The sequence below is a fragment of the Eulemur rufifrons genome, chromosome 16 (assembly GCF_041146395.1).
Source record: "Eulemur rufifrons isolate Redbay chromosome 16, OSU_ERuf_1, whole genome shotgun sequence".
Lineage (NCBI taxonomy): Eukaryota > Metazoa > Chordata > Mammalia > Primates > Lemuridae > Eulemur > Eulemur rufifrons.
In genome coordinates this window covers 90,105,908-90,127,971 of record NC_090998.1, presented here as the reverse complement: position 1 = coordinate 90,127,971, position 22,064 = coordinate 90,105,908, and the positions used below count along the sequence as shown (strand labels likewise).

The window sequence follows — 22,064 nt, the reverse complement described above, 5'->3', positions numbered from 1 at the left end:
AATGGGCTGGGCGCGGTGGCTCATGCCTGTAATCCTAGCACTCTGGGAGGCCAAGGCGGGAGGATCGCTCGAGGTCAGGAGTTCGAGACCAGCCTGAGCAAGAATGAGACCCCGTCTCTATCAAAAAATAGAAAGAAATTAACTGGACAACTAAAAATATATAGAAAAAATTAGCCGGGCATGGTGGCACATGCCTGTAGTCCCAGGTACTCGAGAGGCTGAGGCAGGAGGATCGCTTGAGCCCAGGAGTTTGAGGTTGCTGTGAGCTAGGCTGACGCCACGGCACTCTAGTCCGGGCAACAGAGTAAGACTCTGTCTAAAAAAAAAAAAAAAAAAAAGTCACGATGAAGCTGGTTGTGACAGTTCCTTATCAGTCTGTGGGTATGGCTGGGCAGCCGGGAGGGAGGGTGGGGAAGAAGTCTATTTTAGGCTGAACTAACACCTATAACATAAAACTAGAAATTTAGGCATGTATCCACACAACACATGTACACTAAGGACCTACTCTGTACTGACCTGGCCCTGGGCACACAGCTAGAGAGGAATAAACAAGCCACAGTCCCTTGTCCCCATGGAGGACATGGTCCAGTGGAGAAAGCACACGCTAGGAACATATGTGTAGGGACCCCACAGGGGGTCCCATGTGTAGAGGACCACACATGGGAGCCCCAGTGCTGGGGGGAGGGCAGGGAGGCTTCACCAAGAAACCAACCTGAAAGCTGAATGTGGAGGAGGGTCTGTCAGGACAGTCGAGGGCAGAGCATTCGAGGCAGAGGAAAGCAGATTAAGGTTTGGTTTGGATATGGTGTATTAAAACTGCTGATGTCCTGACATCAAAGAGGAGAGAAAGGTAAGGCTGCTCAGTGCTCACACAGTCCCTGGGAATTTTTTTTCCTTTTTTTGAGACAGAGTCTCACTCTGCTGCCCAGGCAAGAGTGCCGTGGCGTCAGCCTAGCTCACAGCAACCTCAAACTCCTGGGCTCAAGCGATCCTCCTGCCTCAGCCTCCCGAGTAGCTGGGACTACAGGCATGTGCCACCATGTCCAGCTAATATTTTCTATATATACGTTTTTTCAGTTGTCCATATAATTTCTTTCTATTTTTAGTAGAGACAGGGTCTCACTCTTGCTCAGGCTGGTCTCGAACTCCTGAGCTCAAATGATCCACCCGTCTTGGCCTCCCAGAGTGCTAGGATTACAGGCATGAGCCATCACGCTCGGCCTGGAATTTTCTTTTTAAAGGAACAAATACATCATACTGTATGCTTGGCAGGTGGCCAGTGGCAGGTGTGAGCTGCCATCACTCCCAGCCCGAAACTTTAGCCCAAAAGCTACCAAAAAAAGCCCTGGGCATATTGTACTGAGGTGGAATAGGGGACAACTGGATTGGGGTGTCCTTCATAACAAGGGGCCAAGGCTGGGACCACCTGACTCCCTAATCCTACTGCAGAAAGGCTTTCTGTCCCCCACAGGCGACGTGACCTGCCATTCCCAGGCAGCCCCTTCCTGGCAAGGGTGATAGTTTGAAAGGGCAGAGCAGTGATCCATTGTTGGCTCTGGTTTCAGAGTGGGGCAGTGCTGGGAGCCCATGCAGGGTCGGATTACAGCCTGACTCAGCTCGTCTTGACGGAGGCCTGGGCAGCGAGGCCTGGGATGGAGGTGGAGAGAAGGGTCACCTTGGAAAGGTGCGACGCGGCAGGTTTCATACACACAGGATGGATGGTAAATGGACACATACAAACCAGATCATGGTCCTAAACAGTCACCTGGGATGAAAGCAAAGCACCTACTTCCCCAGGGACACACATCCACACACATTTGTACTTCCAGAGACAAAACTGTCTACCAAAAGAAAATCCATTCTTGGGGAGACCCCAGAAGAACCCCTGGCTGACATGGCCATGTGATCTATGGTACCTCCATCCTTCAGAATATCATGAAGGGGCCAAAAAGAATCCGAGGAGTGCTCCATGCAGAGATGGGGAGAGCTCCTGGGGTGACAGAGGCTGCAGAGTGTGCACCAGTGCCTGGTGCCACAGCCTGGCTCCAAACTTCACCAGTTGGGCATCTCTCGGCAAGAATATCAATGGCTGTGTGCCTCCACTTCCTCACTTGTAATGTGTAGACAATAACACCATCTGCCTCACAGGGTTATGCTGAGCTCTGAGTAAGTTAATACCTTTTTAAAGTGCTAAGTCCAGTACCTGACACAGCGCATGCTCATTAGACGTCAGCTAGCCACGCAACAAGGCCTGACACTTGTGGAGAAACAACACAGAAAATAATACGATGTTCTATGTTACCGTACATGGGACTATAGGTGCCGGAGTACACGCTGAGAAGAAGGTATCGAGAGAAACATGTCAACTTAAAATGCTGGCTACCTGGGTGGTTAAAAGGGATTATTTTAACTTCTTACCCAGAGAATGAGAATGTATAACTTGACATAGTGAGGTTAAGTTAAAAACAAAGAAGGAAGAGCCTAGGAGCTGACTGAGATGCCATCTAGTTCCCCCTCAGCCCCCTGACCCCACAGGCCAAGAAGGTATTGCCTGGTCACCTTAGTGCAGCCTGGGCGCTGAGCCCTGCTTTACCTGGTGAATGATTCCAGATCCAGGCCTCCAGAAGCCCACACCATATTTGGCACCTGCAGTTGCCAGGAAATTATAAACTTCCTGGTTGATGTCCTATTGGAACAAATCAATAACCAGAGCATTAGTAACACAGTTGTGTCAGGGTGACCCTGCTGACCCCTCCTCCCTCCATACCGCCTCCCCTACGACTCTGAAATGCTGGCACTGTGAAGACAGGCCCTCTTGGAGATCTTCTAAAAATAATTCCAAAAGGACGAGGATGTTGGCCCACAGTCTCAGCTGGCAGTCTCGGGGAGAGACACACGGGAACAGATAGAGCCCCAGTTCTATGACACCTGGCCGGGGGCACGGGTCTGGAACAAGTCCCTGCCCTGCCCTGGGTCTCAGTTTCCTTATCTGTAGAAGGAACTGGACTGAATAATCGCCAAGGGTCCCTGTGGCACTCAAGTCCCCAGCCAAGGCCAGCAGTGAAGGAACGTGCCATGGCAGGATGGTCTGACCAGGCCAGGGTGTTGAGGGCGAGGGGAGGACTCTCACAGGGAAGCAGTGGGATCGGGCGGACATCCAGGTCCCCACGTGGGGCGTTGCTTCTCCGCCTGAGCCTCGGACGCCTCATCTGTAACCCCAGCTGGTATCACTGAATGCACACTGCGGCAACTGCATCATGCTAAACATCCCTACAACCCATCCAGGGAGAGAGGACTGTCATCAAGTCCATTTTATAGATGCAAAAACAGATGCTCAGAGGTAAAATAACTTGCTGGAGAAGCCAAGGCTTGAAATCAGGCCTGTTTAACCACAGAACCCATGTGCTACATTCTAGTTTAAAATACAGCTGGATCCTTCTGAGGAGGAGAGCCTGGGACTACATCTGAGAGAGCACCTAGACCAGGGCCTGAAACGCTGTAGGTGCTCAATACTTGGTAAACATGTTTGACGGGCCCCAAATGAAAGGCTGTCAAATGGACCACGTTCTCGAAAGGAGGTTTCAACAAACACAATGATGGGATGAGCTGCAGCCATGCTGCCCACAAAGGATGCTTCCTTGAGGGCAGGGAGGGCTCCACAACACAGCTGACGTGAGGAAGACACGGCATGTCCCTGGGCAAGCAAGACTGACCCCAGTGACAAAAAGGGTGGGACCATGGTGGACTCTACGGAGTCCCAGAGGAGGAACTAAGAAATGAGACCCACCAGCTTCTGGGCCTGGGAGCACTGTGCTTCATGGCAAAGAAGTGTCCCACTGTCGGCTCCCTCAGGCCTTTGATACAATACTTTTGAAACCACATTACCCCCTTCATTTAAATTCCAGACCTACCATGTAACCTTCTGAGGGCCCATTTGGGTCCCCCAGATAAATAAAAGAATGGCAGACAGGCCGGGCGCAGTAGCTCACGCCTGTAATCCTAGCACTCTGGGAGGCCGAGGCGGGAGGATCACTCGAGGTCAGGAGTTCGAGACCAGCCTGAGCAAGAGCGAGACCCCGTCTCTACTAAAAATAGAAAGAAATGATTTGGACAGCTAAAAATATATACAGAAAAAAATTAGCTGGGCATGGTGGCACATGCCTGTAGTCCCAGCCTCTCGGGAGGCTGAGGCAGAAGGAGCGCTTAAGCCCAAGAGTTTGAGGTTGCTGTGTGCTAGGCTGACGCCACGGCACTCTACCCTGGGCAAAAGAGCAAGACTCTGTCTCAAAATAATAATAAAAGAATGGCAGACAAAGAACTTGGGTTGCCAGAACTTGGGAAACAGTCTCTTTCCAATTAATAATTAATATACTGGCCTTTTCACTTACAAATCAGTCACTTACAAAATTGGTACAGAGGGCAGGATGCTGTGGTCTGTCTGGGCACATGTGCAGTGTGTGTCTGTGTTGGCCCCAGAGTGGTCACACAGAGTCTCGGCCTAAACTCAGCCTGGATCTCTCTCTGGCTGTGCGACCCTGGACAGGTCATTCTGTCTCTGTGGGCCCCAGCCAGAGGGACTCTTTACAAATACATGTAAAAGTGACCATATCCTTCCGCTTAAACCCTTCTATGACTCCTAGGATGGTGACCACAGCTTTTCCCACAGCCCTCAAGGCCCTGCCTGGCCCGCCCCTGCCCACCTCATACCACCCTCTCTTCCACACAGAACTCCAGCCCTACAGGCCCCCTCTAAATTCTACCAAAGTATCAGGTTTCTTCCTGCCCTGGGACTTTTGCTTATGTTCTTTTTAGAATGTTTTTCCTCCAGTTAACATCAACTTACCTGTTCACGTTTCAGCTTGTATGTCACATCCTGAAAGAGGCTGTCCCTTTCTCCTCAAAACCTACATCAGGCATCTGGCTTATACTCTCTCCTGCACTTTCCCCTCCTAACACACATACAAAGTTGCAGTTTCCCACCCTGTGCTTGTTGAGCATCCACCTCCCTACTAGGTCCATGAATGCAGGCCCCTGTCTTGCTCACATCAACTCCAGCACTCAGCGAATACGGAACACTCAATTAGCACTTGTTGAGTAAGTGAGGAAATGAGCTCTGAAATGCCATGATTCTGTGAATCTCATCTCCAGAAGGTAGATCCACAAAGCAAGGAGAGGGCCAGCCCCTGAAAGTAGTGGCCGCAGTGGGCAGTGGTCCCCAGGGCTGAAGAGGACCCAGGTTCCTGGCCGTGTGCAGCTCCGGCACTGCAGGAGCTCCCACAACTTTGCCTCCACTGCTGTTGCGAAAATGGAAACCACCGGCCAACAGGGAGGAGGACTCTTTCAGTGGAGTGGAAAAGAGACACTGTGTAGCCAGGACACACAGCAGTGGGCCAGGGTGGGAAGAAAGGGCTCAAATGGGAAAGCTGCCCCGAGTGTTTCCCATGGGTCTGAGAGGCTCTCGGAGCCATGCCGACCCTGGGAGCCGAAGTGCTTTCAATCGCGGCCCACTCTGTGCCAGCCGGGCTGCAGCCTGCCAGCATTCAGCTCTCGCCAACAACTCTCCCCTTGAGGGGCGCCCACTCCCACTGCAGGGGGCAGAGGGCAGAGAGGCCCAGAGCTGGGAGAGAGAGGCCGGCTGTTGCCAAGAGTGGGCACAAAGGTACCGTAAGCCAAGCCTGGGAGGAGGAGCAGGGATTTGGTTTCATGAGGAAAGTGGGGGAAATCTAGGAAGAGACTCTTCAGCTCAGCATACAGCCCCCTCCATCCAGTCAAGCAAAACTCACGCCGGCAGAAGGGCCCCCAAAGGAGGCTACTCAGTGGAGTGGGAGTTGGCATCGGGTCCAGCCCTAATCATGCCCTCACGCAGTTTTGGAACTCAACTGTACAGTGCCTTGGCCGCCTCAGATTTAGGACTGTGACACTGGCCTGCCTTCCCGACAGGGTCAGATGAGTGGGAGTGAGTGCGCGTGTGACGCAGCAAAGCTGTGCTAAAAGTGCCCCCACTGCTTGGGCGGAAAGGGAAACCCGCGCTGGCCTCTGCAGGGCAATGGCAGTGTGTGTCAGCACGTGGTATCTGCCCTGTTTTTCTAATGTAACAGGGAAAGGACCTTTGGTGTAGGAAGATTAAGGATGATTTTTATTTTCTTTAGGCTTTCTCCATATTTTTTAACAACTTCACAATGAGCAAATGGTAATTAGAAAAAAGCAAAAATAAGTTTTAAAAGCAGACTAAACCAAAAGGCCTATTAGAATTTGGAGGTGATGCCCCGGTTTGCCCTTGTGTGAGGGCTGAGCCTCTCATCCCATGTCACACCCACCCATCCGCCCCCAATGCCACCTTCAGCTCACCTTGGCCCGGCGCAGGTCTTTCTCGCCCCCGACCTGGGCCTCAATCAGATGGTCACAGTGGATGGTGGATGGCACGGCCACCTTGGGCAGCCCACTGCTGATAAACTGCAGCATGGCCATCTGGGCCGTGGCGTCCTGCATGGCCACGCGGTCCGGCCGCAGCCGCAGGTATGTCTTGCCTCGCTCGATTTCCTGGTTGGCCGGGTCATCCAGGTGTCCATACACAATCTTCTCTGAGAGGGTCAGAGGCCGGTTCAATCTGGGGGGGAGAAGGGAGAGAGGTACCCTGGTACCAGCTGCATCCCCTCCTGCCCATGCACAGTCTCTCCCTCTCAGTGCACATGGCAACCGTGACAGTGGTCAGGGAAGGGTGCCTATACTTAGGACCTCGAGTTCCACTCGGGTGGGGACGGCTCGGTCCTGCTCATAGTGGTACTGCCAGCATATGGCGCAGCGCCTGGCGCTCATTAGGTGCTCCAAAATTACTTGCTGAGTAAGTGAATGATAACATCACAAGAGGTGACAGGGCTGATTTTTTTCAAAGGATGTTTGCTTTCCCAGTATATTAGTTGTTATTATCTAATAAGCATCTATAACGTATATGCCTCATCATTTAATCTTCATTATATTCTTGTCATTTAATAAAACAACTAAGAGAGAACAGGCTCAGCAGAGTGATGTTTATGGCTCAAGTTTGTAGCTAGTCTCCCCTTGGATCCTCGACTTCTCTCTGTGCCCTCAGCCTCACTGAGACACACAGGATCAGTACCCACATCCCCGTCACCCAATCTGACCCTCCCGCCACATGCAGCCCTCCACTTCGAGATTGTCCCACTAGCAGCCCTGGCTCCCACCCCATTGAGATGGGCGTGGCTGTCAGCTCTCAAGAACTGAAACCCAGTCACTGCCTCCAGCCTCTCGCTGGTCCTCCTCTTCCCATTTCTTCTTAGGCCCTTCCCTTCTTCATCAGGGCCAAAATGGCAGCCTAAGCCTGGCCCTTGCAGGGGGTGCAGCCCCTGCCAGGACTCCACTGCCTCCTCCTCACCAGCCTCCACTCATCTAGACTGAGCTCTGAGCAGGGCCACTCCTCCCACCCTGCTCTTAGCTGACCCCCTGCTGCTGCCCACTCAACCCGGCCACCCACACAACAGGGCAGCTGCCCCTTGCCCGCCACCAGCACTGCCCCCATTCTCAGAGCATAGGCCAAACTCCAGACCTCCTAGGAAGGAGCAGAGTTCCACCCACACCCAACAGGCTATGCTCTACTGTCCGAAGCCAAGAAAAAAAAACATCAGATTGGGAGCCCGAAGCTCTGGGTGTAAGCCTGACCCTATTACTAAACCCACTGTGTAACCGGATAAGCAACTGCTCTTGGGAGCTCAGCCAACCCAGGTCTAAAGTCCACCACTTCACTGGAACGCGATAACAGTCTGCACTTATATAGCACTTGGTTTTTAAATAGCTTTACTGAAGTATAATTGCACATATTTAAAGCATACAATTTGATAAGTCTGGACACAGTATACACCTGTGACAACAGCACCCACCATCAAGATACTGAACAGGCCGGGCGTGGTGGCTCACGCCTGTAATCCTAGCACTCTGGGAGGCCGAGGTGGGCGGATCGTTTGAGCTCAGGAGTTCGAGACCAGCCTGAGCAAGAGCGAGACCCCATCTCTACTAAAAATAGAAAGAAATTATATGGACAGCTAAAAATATATAGAAAAAATTAGCCGGGCATGGTGGTGCATGCCTGTAGTCCCAGCTACTCGGGAGGCTGAGACAGGAGGATCGCTTGAGCTCAGGAGTTTGAGGTTGCTGTGAGCTAGGCTGACGCCACGGCACTCACTCTAGCCTGGGCAACAGAGTGAGACTCTGTCTCAAAAAAAAAAAAAAAAAAAAGATACTGAACATATTCATCTCCCCCCAAGAAGTTTTCTCCTGCCCCTTGTAATTCCTCCCTCCCACCCCACCCCCTGGCCACCACTGATCTGCTTTCTGTCACTACAGATTAGTGTCACCATAGCATTTTACTTTTAGCTCCGCATTGTCCTAAGCACTTTCACATATATAACTCATTTTATCCTCACAACACAAGATGATGAAGCTGCAGCACAGAGAGGTGAAGCGGCTCACTCCTAGATCACAAAGCCAGAGAGCGGCAAAGCTGGAACACAAGGAGCCAGCAGTGTGGCTCTGAGACTGGCTGCGCCCTTTACGTTAACCCACACCTTCTCTCCACACTTGGACACTTACAACAGGGCCCTGCACACAGTATGGAATTATCATTATTGTTATTACCAATACGACTCTGCTGGAAAAGTAGAGAAACTGCCTTCTGCCAGACCCTCGCCCCTAAGTTTACCTAACCCCTCGAAAGTAAGAGTTCCCTAAGGCACTGGCTCTCAGGGTAACAGCAGATCAACTGGCCATTCTGAGAAGCTCTCTAGTTCTGCCCTGGTGAGAACCCTAAATAAACATAGAACTAGCCGGAGGTATAGCCTGCCCTGTTTGCAGCAGCAACTCCAAGGCTGGTGTATAGGCGATGACTCACCGCGCAGAGCACGGCCCCTCTTTCTGGGACCCAGGGGAGACAAAAAATAGCACATGGGCTTAAAAATCCAAGACCTTGAAAGCATTTGCCTGAAGTTGTATAAAAAAGCTGATAATGACAAAGCCTAAGGATTGGTTCATTATCACATTTCCTTGAAGATTAACTGAGGGTGGCAAAATGGGTTTCCAAAGTCCATCTGTCCCTCTGCTGTTCTGGATGACATAGACCCAGTTCCCAAGAATAGAGAATCAGACCCCTTCTGTCACAGACACAGGGTGAAGAGGAGTCCTCCAGCAAATCCCCTGACCTTCTAAAAAATTCTTTAGAATAGAAGTCATTTTAGAATAGCCTCACCTCTACCTTCTTTCTCTATGTCAGGGTTTCTCAACCATGGCTCTAATGACCATGTGACCAGATGATTTTTTTTTTTTTTAAGACATGGTCTCACTCTGTGGCCCAGGTTAGAGTGCAGTGGTGTCATCACAGCTCACTGCAACATCAAACTCTTGGGCTCAAGCGATCTTCCTGCCTCAGTCTCCCGAGTAGCTGGGACTACAATTGTGCACCATTACACTCCACTAATATTTTTATTTTTTGTAGAGACAGGGTCTTGCTATGTTGCCCGGGCTGATCTTGGACTCCTGGGCTCATGCGATTCTCCCACCTCAGCCTCCCAGAGTGCTGGGATTATACGCGTGAGCCACCACACCCAGCCTCTTTTGTTGTGGGGCTGATCTCCCAGTGCCTTAAAGGGCATTTTTTTGTTGGTAAGCAAAAACTAAATGGCAAGTAATACTCTTTTGTCAAGTTATCTCAAAGCAAACCTCTATGTTAGCTCTCCTTCCATGCCCAATGGAAGAGCAAGGTGGAAATGTTTGCAGATTAAGGGAAAATCCATCATTTTTCCAATGAGCCATGGTCTGAGAGCTCCAAGAATAAACAAAATACTGTTTCCTGGGAAACAAGTATTTGTACAAGGTCCTATGTTGATGGGGACAGTGGTTCTTAGTGCTGACTACACTTCAGAATCAGCTGAGGAACTGGCCAGTATTTTCCCCTTTTGACATGCACACAAGTCCCCGAGGAGCCTATTAAATGGCAGGTTCAGACTCAGCGAGTCTGGGGTGGGGTCTGAGACTCTGCAATTCTAACAAGCTCCTGAGTGATGACAATGCTGCTGCTCAGGGACCACATTTTGAATAGCAGGGCCTAGACCACTTGCACCAGAATCGTCAGGAGTGGGGCCAAGGGGAGGTCATTTTAAAAGCTTGCCAGGGGATCCTAATGTGTAGCCTGGATGAAACCCACAAGAACGCCAGACAAACACTGGGAGGCTGGTCACATGGTCATTAGAGCCATGGTTGAGAAACCCTGGGCTTGAGTTTAGGGGCAACCACTCAATAGATGCATGACCCTAGACAGGGTATTTCCCCAACTGACACTCAATTTCTTTATCTGCAAAAAGAGGACGGAGTTGCAACAACCACCTACAGGCGCTGTTGAGTAGAACAGAAATAATGCATAGGCCAAACTGGACAACTGGGTAGCTACTATTAATACGCCTGTCCTTGAGGAACAGTTAATAGGTTCTTACTATAACTAGGTGATGCTATGCTACAGGCTGTTGGAGATAAAGATTAAGATAGTCCCTACCCTTAAAACTGAAGTGAGGATACCACTAAATAGGAAGCAAAGTGGTGAGAACAGGAAGTATGGGATAGTGGTTAGAGCCCTGGATGAGGACACAAAAACAAGGTACCACCACTCACACACAGAGTGGCCTTGGGCAGGTTGCTTCTCCATCTGAGGCTCGGCTGTACAACGGTACACTCACATCTGCTCCTCCCAGGTTTACAACCGTCAGTATCAAAGAAGCCACCAGGTAGGCAAGGGCATAGCCCTGTCCACAGTGGTTCAAGTTCCAAGGGCAGTGCCGGCTGGTGTGTACTGCCAGTCCCCACTTCTCATCCTCCTGTGTGGCACCTTATTCATCCTTCTGGTGGCAGCATCTAGCCCAGGACCTGGCACACAGGACAGCAGGGCAAAGCTGACCATTCGTTTTACCACGTGAGGAAAATGAGGCCCAGGAAAAAGACATGCTGAAGATCCCACCTTAGTTTCCTTCTGAGTCTCAGACCTGAGCTCTCCTCTGTGCCTGTGTACTTTAGAGGAAATACAAAGGATTCTCCAGCCATTGTGCCTGATAGTTCCCAGAGGGCTGGCCCAGGCTCAGCAGCCTGCCCTGAAAAGGCTGGGAGGTTCAGATCACAGCACAAAAGTGCACCTGAGACCTTGGTGTAGCTCATTTGAAGGCTTCTTGATAACACAGATTATTCCCTGGCAGACAGGGCAGGGGTTCCAGCACCGATCCAGAACGCCTTTCCTCAGCAGGGACCTTTGTGCCCTGAATATCTTAACCCTGCCACCATCCTGAACCATCCTTCCCCAAACACCTCCTAGGTTGCCTGAAAGGGAGCAGAAGCAGCATCTTTAGTAGTCACCACAAGCTGCCACTTGCAGCCTTACCTTTTGCGAATGATGTTAATGTTCTTCTCTAACAAGTCATAGCGGATGTACTCAGTAGGCTCAAAGTGGCTCATGGCCACCTTGGCCCGTTGGCACAGGACTGAGGCCACATGATACTGCCGCACACCCAGGGCTTTCTGCAAGAAGAAAGACAATGGCAACTGTCAATGCAGTAGTTAGGAGAGTCCATCTTTTTCACCATACTGAGGACAGCTCATTATGGTAAAAAAAAAAAAAAAAAATTGAGTAATTAAAATGTCAAACACTGTTCAGTGCCTTCAGCTTCAGTTTCCTCATCTGCAGCACAGGGATGACACAGCAGTCACAAGAAACACAGCCTGGGATACAAGAAAATGTGCAAAGGATTCATAGGCAGAATTGCTGGGATCAAAGTCAAATTCTATCATGTAAGTTGTATACATGTAAGAAAATCCCCCATTGTCTAAGTCCCAGAGGAGATAGGAAATGAGGCTATAACCAGCTCTAGAGATCATACGGGGTACTGAGAAGGTTAAACGAGACCATCTGTGGAAGCTCTCATTAAGCTGTAAAGCACTACCCAAATCATAGCTACTATTCTATCTACACTGTAAGTTTCTTGAGGGTTGAGATCGAGCTTTATCTATCTCAGTATCTGCACTACCTGGCGCATACTAAAGATTAAATATTTGCTGAACAGGCGAAAGAATGAATGAGGAAAACCCCGTGCATGAGCTTTGGATGTTGATCCCTTCAAAGGGTGGTGCCTAATTCCCCACCCCTTGCCTGCGTGGTGGCCTTATCAACTTACTGCTAATGATGACAAGCTATGCTATGTGACTTTGAGACTAGGTCATAAAAAGGACCACTTCTGCCTGGCTGGCTCCTTCTCTTGGATTGCTCCAGGGAAAGACAGGCACCACGTTGTTAAGCAGTCCTGGGAGAGGCTGACCTAGAGACGAACAGAGGCCTCTTACTAATAACCAGCGCCACCTTGCAAGCAAACGTTCCAGCCACAACCCAACCCTTCAGATAACTGCAGCCCTGGCTGACACCTCAACTGCAACTTCTTCAGCAACCCCAAGCCAGAACCACCTAGCCAAGTCACTCCCAAATTCCTAGCTCACAGAAACTGTGAAAGATAAATGTTTATTGTTGTTTTAAGCCTCTAAGTTTGGGAGCAATTTGTTATGCCACAACAGGTATATGATTGTTATGATGGGAGTCTGTGTTAGCTAATTTTAATCCATGGATGACAGTCTTCACAGGGTACACTGTGACCAGAGAAGAAATGAATCCAAAGAAATGACAGCAGGAAAGGAAAAGCTGCTTCCCTTCCAGGTGGTTGCTGTTCTCCATTTAGAGGGTCATACCCTTGGGTAAGGGAAGAGGCAAAGCTGAAGCCACTCCCCCAGGCTCCCTCTTTGTGTCACCTGAATATGTAAATCCAAACCCTGCTAACCTCAGCATCTGAATCCACTTTGGGTCCATAGTTGCCACTCCCTGTTCAGGAGTAAGAACAGGCCACATTCTGAAACAGCACCCCCAGCCGTCATCCACCCTAACCTACCTATCCACCTGCCCCCCAGCTCAAACCCCACCAGTGACATATCGAAGGACTTTCAACAGTGCCAGGGCAGAGAAGAACACAGCACATTTCAGCTGCAGCACTAACTACCACCCCTGCGACAGGGGGAGGAGCCCAGTGCAGAGGGGTGGAGTGGCAGTGACCTTGGGTTTAAGACTGGCCCCACTACTTACTAACTGGTCTTGACAATTTAACCTCTCTAAACACTCACTTCCTCATAGAGCTACTGTGAGGATCAGGAAAGATTATATAAAGCACTGAGTATGCGTTCTACTATTACTATCACCCTTGTGCATTTATGTACACACACAGCCCCCTCTGGCTTCTTTACACAAACAAGAAATCACACAAGCTGGTCTGCATCTCACCTTTTCACATATTAACATATCTTACACATCTTTCCAATGTCTATATACACATCTATTTCTTTATTTTTACAAATTAACTGCCTTAAGCTTGTTTCCTTGGAAATAAAAACAAGTGCCAGGTGCAGTGGCTCACACCTGTAATCCCAGCACTTTGGGAGGCCAAGGTGGGAGGATCATTTGAGCTCAGGAGTTCGAGACCAGCCTGGGCAATACAACAATAACTTGTCTCTACAAAAAAAAAAAAAAAAAAAAATTTTTTTTTAAATTAGCTGAGCGTGGTGCCACGGTCTATAGTCCTAGCTATTTAGGAGGCTAAGGCAGGAGGATCACTTGAGCCCAGGAGTTGGAGGGTGCAGTGAACTATGACCACACCACTGTACTCTAGCCTGGGAAACAGAGTAAGACCCTATTTCTATAAAAAATAAAATAAGCAAACTATGGACTATATATCAGTACCTTTTTAGTTAAAAATAGGCTTAAGAAATAATGCTGATTGGGGGGAAAAGGACAAAATATGTTGATACAGAACACAATTTATGGGTAAACAAAGAATATTTATGGAGTACCTATTCTGAGACAGGCATGGTGCTAAGCACCTCAAATATGTTTTATCTTCTAATCTTCATAGCCACCCAGTGAAGCAGCTCCTATGATTATCCTATTTTCCCAGAGAGGACACTGGGGCTTGCATGGAGAATGAATGACCAAGGCCACATGGTAGCAAACGGGATTCAAACTAAGTCAGACTGACCCACTTGCCTACTGCTGCCCCAGGCAAGTCACTTAACTCCCTAAGCCCCTCCCCAAACAGATAAACTTCATGGTGTTAGAAACAAATGAAATCACTTACATGCTTCATCCTTTTTTTTTTTTTTTTTTTTTTGTTGAGACAGAGTCTCACTTTGTTGCCCAGGCTAGAGTGAGTGCCGTGGCGTCAGCTTAGCTCACAGCAACCTCAGACTCCTCGGCTTAAGCGATCCTACTTGCCTCAGCCTCCCGAGTAGCTGGGACTACAGGCATGCGCCACTATGCCCGGCTAATTTTTGGAATATAGATTTTTAGTTGTCCATATAATGTCTTTCTATTTTTAGTAGAGACGGGGTCTCGCTCTTGCTCAGGCTGGTCTCGAACTCCTGACCTCGAGCGATCCACCCGCCTCGGCCTCCCAGAGTGCTAGGATTACAGGCGTGAGCCACCACGCCCGGCCCATGCTTCATCCTTAATCACAATACTGCTCTGCTTTCCAATTATGTGAAAGTGTCTGTTCATAACAGCCAGCACTGTCCAAGAGGACTGTCTGCCACAACAAACATGTTCTAGATCTGCACTGTCCAATATGGCAGCCACCAGGCATGTGTAAAATGTGGCCAGTGGAAACGGAGTTTTTAGTGTTAGTGAACTGTAATTAAATTTAAACTGCCACATGAGACAGCTCAGGTTTATTCATTAGTAAGGATGGAACACTCACTATCTGTTAAACTCAACAGAAAATAAAAGGTATTGGCTTGACTTTGAGGCTTTAGGCAACTCACCTAACTTCTTGGGGGCCTCAGCTTTTCACACCTGCACAGGAAAAATCTCAGCCTTGCTTCACAGCAGTACTGTGAGAGGTTTAAAATGCATGAGATGTCATGTGTAAACTCTGAAGAGATCGGCCATATTAGTATGTTTATCCTGTAGACTGACTTAAAAGGCAAGGCCACCACGTGCTATGGTCTGCCTGAATGTGTCTCCCAAAGTTCACATGCTGGAAACTTAATCCCCAATGCAGCAGTGTTGAAAGGTGATTGGGTCAGGAGGGCTTTGCCCTCAAGTATGGATTAATGCTGTTATTGCAGGAGTGGGTTAGTTATCAGGGGAGTGGGTTCCATCCTCTTTTCTCCCTTCTCTCTCGCATGCTCTTGCCCTTCCACCTTCTGCCACAGGATAAAGTGCCTGACAGCCCTCACCGGATGTGGGCCCCTTGATCTCAGACTTCCCAGCCTCCAGAACTGTAAGAAATAAATGTCTTTTGGCCAGGCACGGTGGATCACACCTGTAATCTTAGCAATCTGGGAGGCCAAGGAGGGAGAATCGCTTGAGGTCAGGAGTTTGAGATTGCTGTGAGCTAGGATAATGCCACAGTACTTTCTAGCCCAGGCAACAGAGCAAGACTTTGTCTCAAAATAAATAAAAAAATAAAAGTCTTTTCTTTATATTAATAAATTATCCAGTATATGGTATTGTTTTAGCAACACAAAATGGATTAAGACACTAAGTATTGTTCATTCATGGGCCACTTACCTCTCATATGTAAAAAACGACTAGATATGGGTGCCCAACCCCTACTTTTAGAATAAAAGCAATTACTTATTAAGCACCTGCTCTGTGCCAAGCACCTTCTGTGACTATTTTGAATTCCCAATATAACAGCACAAGGTAACTACCACTCCTGTCTCACAGATGTGGGAACTGATGATCAAGAAGTCAGAACTCCTATACCCTGGAATGGAAAGCATGAATAAATAAATAAATTTTAAAAAGTAAAAAAGAAAATAAAATATTTTATAAATTAAAAAAAAAAAGAAAGAAAAGAAAAGAAAAACAGAACTCATATACCAGGTATGCAGTGAATCCAGGATGCAAGCTCAGATCTCTCTCCTTTCCCAGTACAGTGTGCTAGTTCGGACTGAAGAACTGTAGTCAGATTGCCCAACCCAGCTCTACCACTTACCTGCCGTGACCACAGGCAAGTTATTTAACCTCCCCCAATCTTAGTTTTGACATAAAGAAAATAAACTTCATAGTGTTAATATGAAATGAGCTAAACTACATCACGTGCTTGGCACATGACCTGTTCATAGTGTAAGTGCTCAGCATGTGTTATACAGTATCATTTTCCTTCATAGAGGAGATGCATGCAAAACTAGAAGTAGTGAGGCTGTGTTCCTTCTCTGGATACTGCCTGAACCAACATGCCTCTTCTTGTTTTTCTTACTGCAAACAAAGCTCTAAAGGACCTTTTGGTTGATTAGCATTTTTCAGAAGACTCAGCTCATTTGGCCCCCTTCGGCTGTATTCCAGCTGCTCTGTAGTATTCCTCCTTGGTTACTTGCCCTCCTTCTAACTTTGAATGAGTCATTCCAAACTCCAAGCTGATTTATTTAGGTGCCTCTCTTTCTTCTCTCCTTTAGATCATTTGTAATTTGTTAGAATTTGCCATAGAACGCCTCCCATCCCACTGAAACCCCTCTGCTTATGGGGCCCCAGCAGTGGTATCTCATTATTTAGTCTCTGAATAATTCAGAATCTGCCTCCTCAAGGGCACTGAACATGATGAACTTCCTTGGCCAGTACAAATTCTAAAGGGACCTGTCACAGGGCCTTTGCACATGCTGTTTCTTCTGCTTAAAATGTTCTCTGCCTACCCCTATTCTCAAAATGCCCTTTGTCTAGGGATGTCCATAGATCCTTCAAACTCCAAATAAATTTCACTTTCTCAGGGAATCCATCCTGCAATCAGAACTTCCTAACACATATGCCATTTCACCTCTCCTTGACATTCATTCATGAGATGATGTCTATCTCCACTAGTCTGTAAGCTTCCGTTGGGAGGACTGTCTGTTTATTCATAACTAAACTCCTCGTGCCTAAACACCAAGTCTGATACACAAGATGTGCTACATAAATACCAATTAATTAAAGCAAGGAATGTTGCTTCTACTTTACCAATCAGCTCTTCGTTATTGAGCACGGTTAAATAAACAATCAGTTAACCTTGTGTGAGCAAACAGTTAATAAGACAAATCAATAATTTACCAGTCTTAGATGGCTTTGGTTAGACCGTAAAGAGGTCTAACATTTTTGAAAGACAATTAGGCAATACCTATTAAAATGAAAATGTATGTACCTTTTGACCAGCTTTTCCTCTTCCAGAAAGCTATCTTATTAAAATATTCAAATAAATGAGACAGGCAAGCATGTCTCTGCAGCACTGCTTTTAAGAGAACAGCCCAACTGTCCATAAATAGGGCACTGATTGAATAAATTCTGGCTCATCCACCATGGAATGCCATTCTACAGCTGTTTAAAAAGAAGATAGTGGGCCGGGCACGGTGGCTCATGCCTGTAATCCTAGCACTCTGGGAGGCCGAGGTGGGCGGATCGTTTGAGCTCAGGAGTTTGAGACCAGCCTGAGCAAGAGCGAGACCCCATCTCTACTAAAAATAGAAAGAAATTATATAGACAGCTAAAAATATATATAGAAGAAAATTAGCCAGGCATGGTGGCACATGCCTGTAGTCCCAGCTACTCAGGAGGCTGAGACAGGAGGATCCCTTAAGCTCAGGAGTTTGAGGTTGCTGTGAGCTAGGCTGACGCCACGGCACTCACTCTAGCCTGGGCAACAGAGTGAGACTCTGTCTTAAAAAAAAAAAAAAAAAAGTGGTGATGATTGCACAACATTATGAATGTAATTAATGCCACTCAATTGAATACTATAAAATGGTAAAAATGTCAAATTTTATGATATATTTGACCAAAGTTTAAAAAAAATAGAATAGATCAAAGTTTACTAGCAGGAAAAACCTCCATGATATACTCAATGAAAATATGTAGCAAAACAGTATGAGCCCATTTCTGTATAAGTAATAGTAATCAACAAATGTAAATATGTTTAGGAAAAAAAATGAAATGACATCCCTAACTGTTCCCAGCAATTATCTCTGTGAATTAGAATTACAGGTACTTTTACTTTCTATGCTGTGTACTTCTGCAACTTTTAAACATTGCATGATATATATAAGTTTCTTTTGTAATCAGGAAAAAGAAAGAATGAACCAGGCAAATAGGTGCAAAAAAGCATGCTAACTGAAGTGTAAGAGCAGCATACTTGTTTAGTGGCAATTTGACAATAATCAAAAGTTTTTTGTTTTTTTAAAATGTGCAAACCCTTTGTTTCAGCAAGTTAACTTACAGGAAATTATTACTAAGGAAAAGGAAAAAAACATACCTTCACAATAGCTGGATCTGTTTACCACCACTTTAACCCAGGATCAAACTTAGCATCACCAGTAACAAGACCAACTGACAATGGTGGCTCCTTGTTGCAGAGCATCACCTATGAAGAATTCTTGCCAAAAATGTTCAATCTGAACCTAAGCAAGCTTTGGGATCTTACCTCCAGTGTAAGGGAAATACAGAGGACAATCAATCAAATCCAGATGGTGGACATTCTACAAGAAAATTGGGCTGGTCTCCTCAAAAAGTCAGTGTCATGGGGAAAAATGTTAAAAGAAACAAAAAAGGTAAAACCAATGCAATGTGTAATTTTTAAAATTAGATCCTGATTTGAAAAAGACAGCTAATAAAGGCATTCTTAGAGAATGTGGGCCAGGCACGGGGTCCCATGCCTGTAAACCTAGCACTCTGGGAGGCCAAGGCAGGAGGATTGCTTAAGGTCAGGAGTTTGAGAACAGTCTGAGCAAGAGTGATACCCTGCCTCTACAAAAAATAGAAAAGTCAGCCCGGTGTGGTGGCTCAGGCTTGCAGTCCCAGCTACTCAGGAAGCTGAGGCAGGAGAATCACCTGAGGACACAAGTCATATTCACACTAACAATACATTAAAAATGTTCGAGTTAGGATGGAAATTTATTTTCTTCTATTATTCCCCAAATGTGCATCAAGCTGATATTGTGTGTTTAAAAAAGAGTTCGATAGACAAGCTGTTTTCAGCTATGCAGAGAGAGCCAAAGTCCCCTACTGTCGCTATAGTTTTGTCCTTGAAACCCAATTTTCAATCCAACCTTAGAGTGACAGCACCACACTCAGAGTGCCCAAGAGCCAGGGTGTGCCTGCCCCATGGGTCACTTCCCTGTGTGTGGCTTGGTGGACAGTGAAATACCCCACATGACGGGAGGCAGGAGGGGCCAATAAGAAACATCCTGGGCCTAGCAGTCCAGAGATCTGGCCTCCCAGCTTGGCCATTATGTAGCCTTGTAAAAGTAATCTAGCCTTTTTGTGTGCCTCATTTTTCATTTCTATAAAATGGAAGAACTGGATCAAAAACACCTCGCAGGTTTTATAGCAGGTTTTATAAAAGCGCAGTTTCTGGGCCCTACCACTCCCAGACCTCTCAATCAGATCGCCTGAGGTGGAACCTGAGCATCAGTAAAAGATTACTAGGTTAGAGGTGGAACCTGAGCATCAGTAAAAGATTACTAGGTTACTCTGACATAGCCACATCTGGTAACCACTAGACGAGATGTTCTCCAAATTTCCTTCCAGCTCAGAGAGTCTATAAATATTCCTCCGCAGCAAGCAGGCTCTCCAATAAACCCACTTATTTACCCAAAGGCCGGGAGGAAAAGCATAGCAATGTCAGAATGGATTTATCTGTGTCAAGGAAGAAACCCCTCACCCCCCAGAATTCAGGCCCTTCTGGATTAGCCACAGCCTTCAAGTTCATTAACACACAAGCAAGGAAGCCACAATATGTATATGTGACATAAAATGTAATCCTGTGTGGTGTCACAGAACACACACTAGACTTGGAACACTGTATTACGTTTTCGAAGGCAAGTTGTACCCCATTAATTTCATGATACAATAACAGGACAACATAGGCAGTTAGAAAAACATTACTTCAGAGAACTTTGATTCAAAAAAATAAGCAAGGTGCAGTGGCTCACACCTGTAATCCAAGCACTTTGAGAGGTGGAGACAGGAAGACTGCTCGAGGCCAGAGTTCGAGACCAGCCTGGCCAACATAACGAAACGCCCTGTCTCTACAAAAAATAAAAATTAAAAATTTAGCCAGGCATGGTGGCATGCACCTATAGTCCCAGTTACTCAGGAGGCTGAGGCAGGAGGATCACTTGAGTCTAGGAGTTCCAGGCTGCAGTGAGCTATGATCACACCACTGTACTCTAGCCTGGGTGACAGAGTAAGACCCTGTCTCTTAAAAAAAAAAAAAAAAAAAAAAAAAAAAAAAGGCCAAATAGAGACAATGAGTGACTTACTCAAAACCACCCTGGGCATTTGTGGAACGACGTCAGGCTCTGTTCTGCATTCCCTCTACTCACACCAGAGTCACCCAAACCTCAGTTGACCTACTTGGTGCCTGTCTGCATCCAACTGTCTAATAGTAAAATGGGGAAAATAAGGGCAACATAGAAAGCTTTTTTAAAAGCCAAATTTATTAAATTTAGAACACATCCTTCATTTATTATTTTTTTTTTTTAGAGACAGGGTCTCACTCTGTCTTGTGATCATAGCTTACTGCAGCCTGGAATTCCTAGGCTCAAGTGATTTTCCCACCTCAACTTCCCAAAGTGCTGGGATTTCAGATTATGGGCTGTCACACCCAGCCCCCAAACATGTCCTTTATTCTGAATCTCACCTTCCTACACCTCTGGTGTTAAAAAGGCCTCTTCTTTTAGGAAATAACGTTGCTTGGGTGCCAAGACCATTCAACAGCAAAAATCAAGCAATGATGCTGGGAAAACTGGTTATGTACATGCAAAAGAATAAAGTTGGACCCTTACCTAACATCATATACAAAAATCAACTCCAAATAGATAAAAAAAAAAACCTAAATGTAGACCAAGTGCAGTGGCTCATACCTGTAATCTCAGCATTTTGGGAGGCCAAGGCAGGAAGACTGCTTGAGGTCTGGAATTTGAGAACAGCCTGAGCAACAGAGCAAGTCCCTGTCTTTACAAAAAAAATTTGAAAAATTAGCCAGGCATGGTGGTACACGCCTGTAGTCCCAGCTACTTGGGAGGCTGAGGCAGGAGGAACACTTGAGCCCAGAAGTTTGAGGGTACAGTGAGCGAGCTATAATTGCACCACTGCACTCCAGCCTGGGTGACAGAGCGAGACTCTCTTAAAGAAAAATCTGCATGTAAGACCTAAAACTATAAAATTATTAGAAGAAAACGGCAAAAGCTCCATGACATTGGATTTGGCAGTGATTTCTTAAATATGACACCAAAGGCATGGGCAACAACAAACAGACAAATTGGACTTCATGAAAATTTAAAAATTTTGCACATCAAGAAATACACACGATCAACAGAGTTAAAAGGCAATTCACAGGAGAAAATATCTGCAAATCATACCTGATAAGGGATTGATTATCCAGAACATATAGAGGCTCCTACACCTCAAAAATAAAACCTGATTTAAAAACCAGGCTAAAGACTTGAATAGACATTTCTCCAAGAAGATATACAAATGGCCAATAAGCACTCAACAGTAAGTGCTCAACACCACAAATCACTAGGCAAATGCAAATCAAGACTATAACGAGGTATCACCTCACACACATTAGAATGACTGCTTATCAAAAAAAAAAAAAAACCAGGAAGAGTGTTGGCAAGGTGGTAGAAAAAGTGGAACCCTTGTGCACTTATGGTAGGAATATAAGATGGTGCAGCCACTATGGAAAACAGGAGGGCGATCTTCAAAAAATTAAAAACAGAAATTACCATATGATGCAGCAATTCCACTTCTGAGTATATACCCAAAAGAATTGAAAGGTCTTGAAGAGATATTTGTATACCCATGTTCACAGCAGCATTATTCACAACAGCTAAAACGTGGAAACAACCCAAGTGCCCATTAACAGATGACTGGATATGCAAAATGTGGTATATAGAGAAAATGGAATATTCAGTCTTAAAAAGGAAGGCAATTCTGACATATGCTACAACATAGATGA

The 22,064-nt window shown here is 46.7% G+C and overlaps 1 protein-coding gene across 1 annotated transcript in view; it reads right to left on the bottom strand.

The window, feature by feature from the left end:
* ACO2 (aconitase 2) overlaps window positions 1-22,064 on the bottom strand; it is a 50,515-nt gene that overhangs the window by 12,628 nt on the left and 15,823 nt on the right. Inside the window, exons 2-4 of the mRNA XM_069490624.1 lie at window positions 11,429-11,565; window positions 6,349-6,607; window positions 2,594-2,686 (exon numbers count right to left, since the gene is read on the bottom strand). Of these exons, the coding sequence (XP_069346725.1) occupies window positions 2,594-2,686; window positions 6,349-6,607; window positions 11,429-11,565 (489 nt within the window). The remainder of the gene's footprint in view (window positions 1-2,593; window positions 2,687-6,348; window positions 6,608-11,428; window positions 11,566-22,064) is intronic.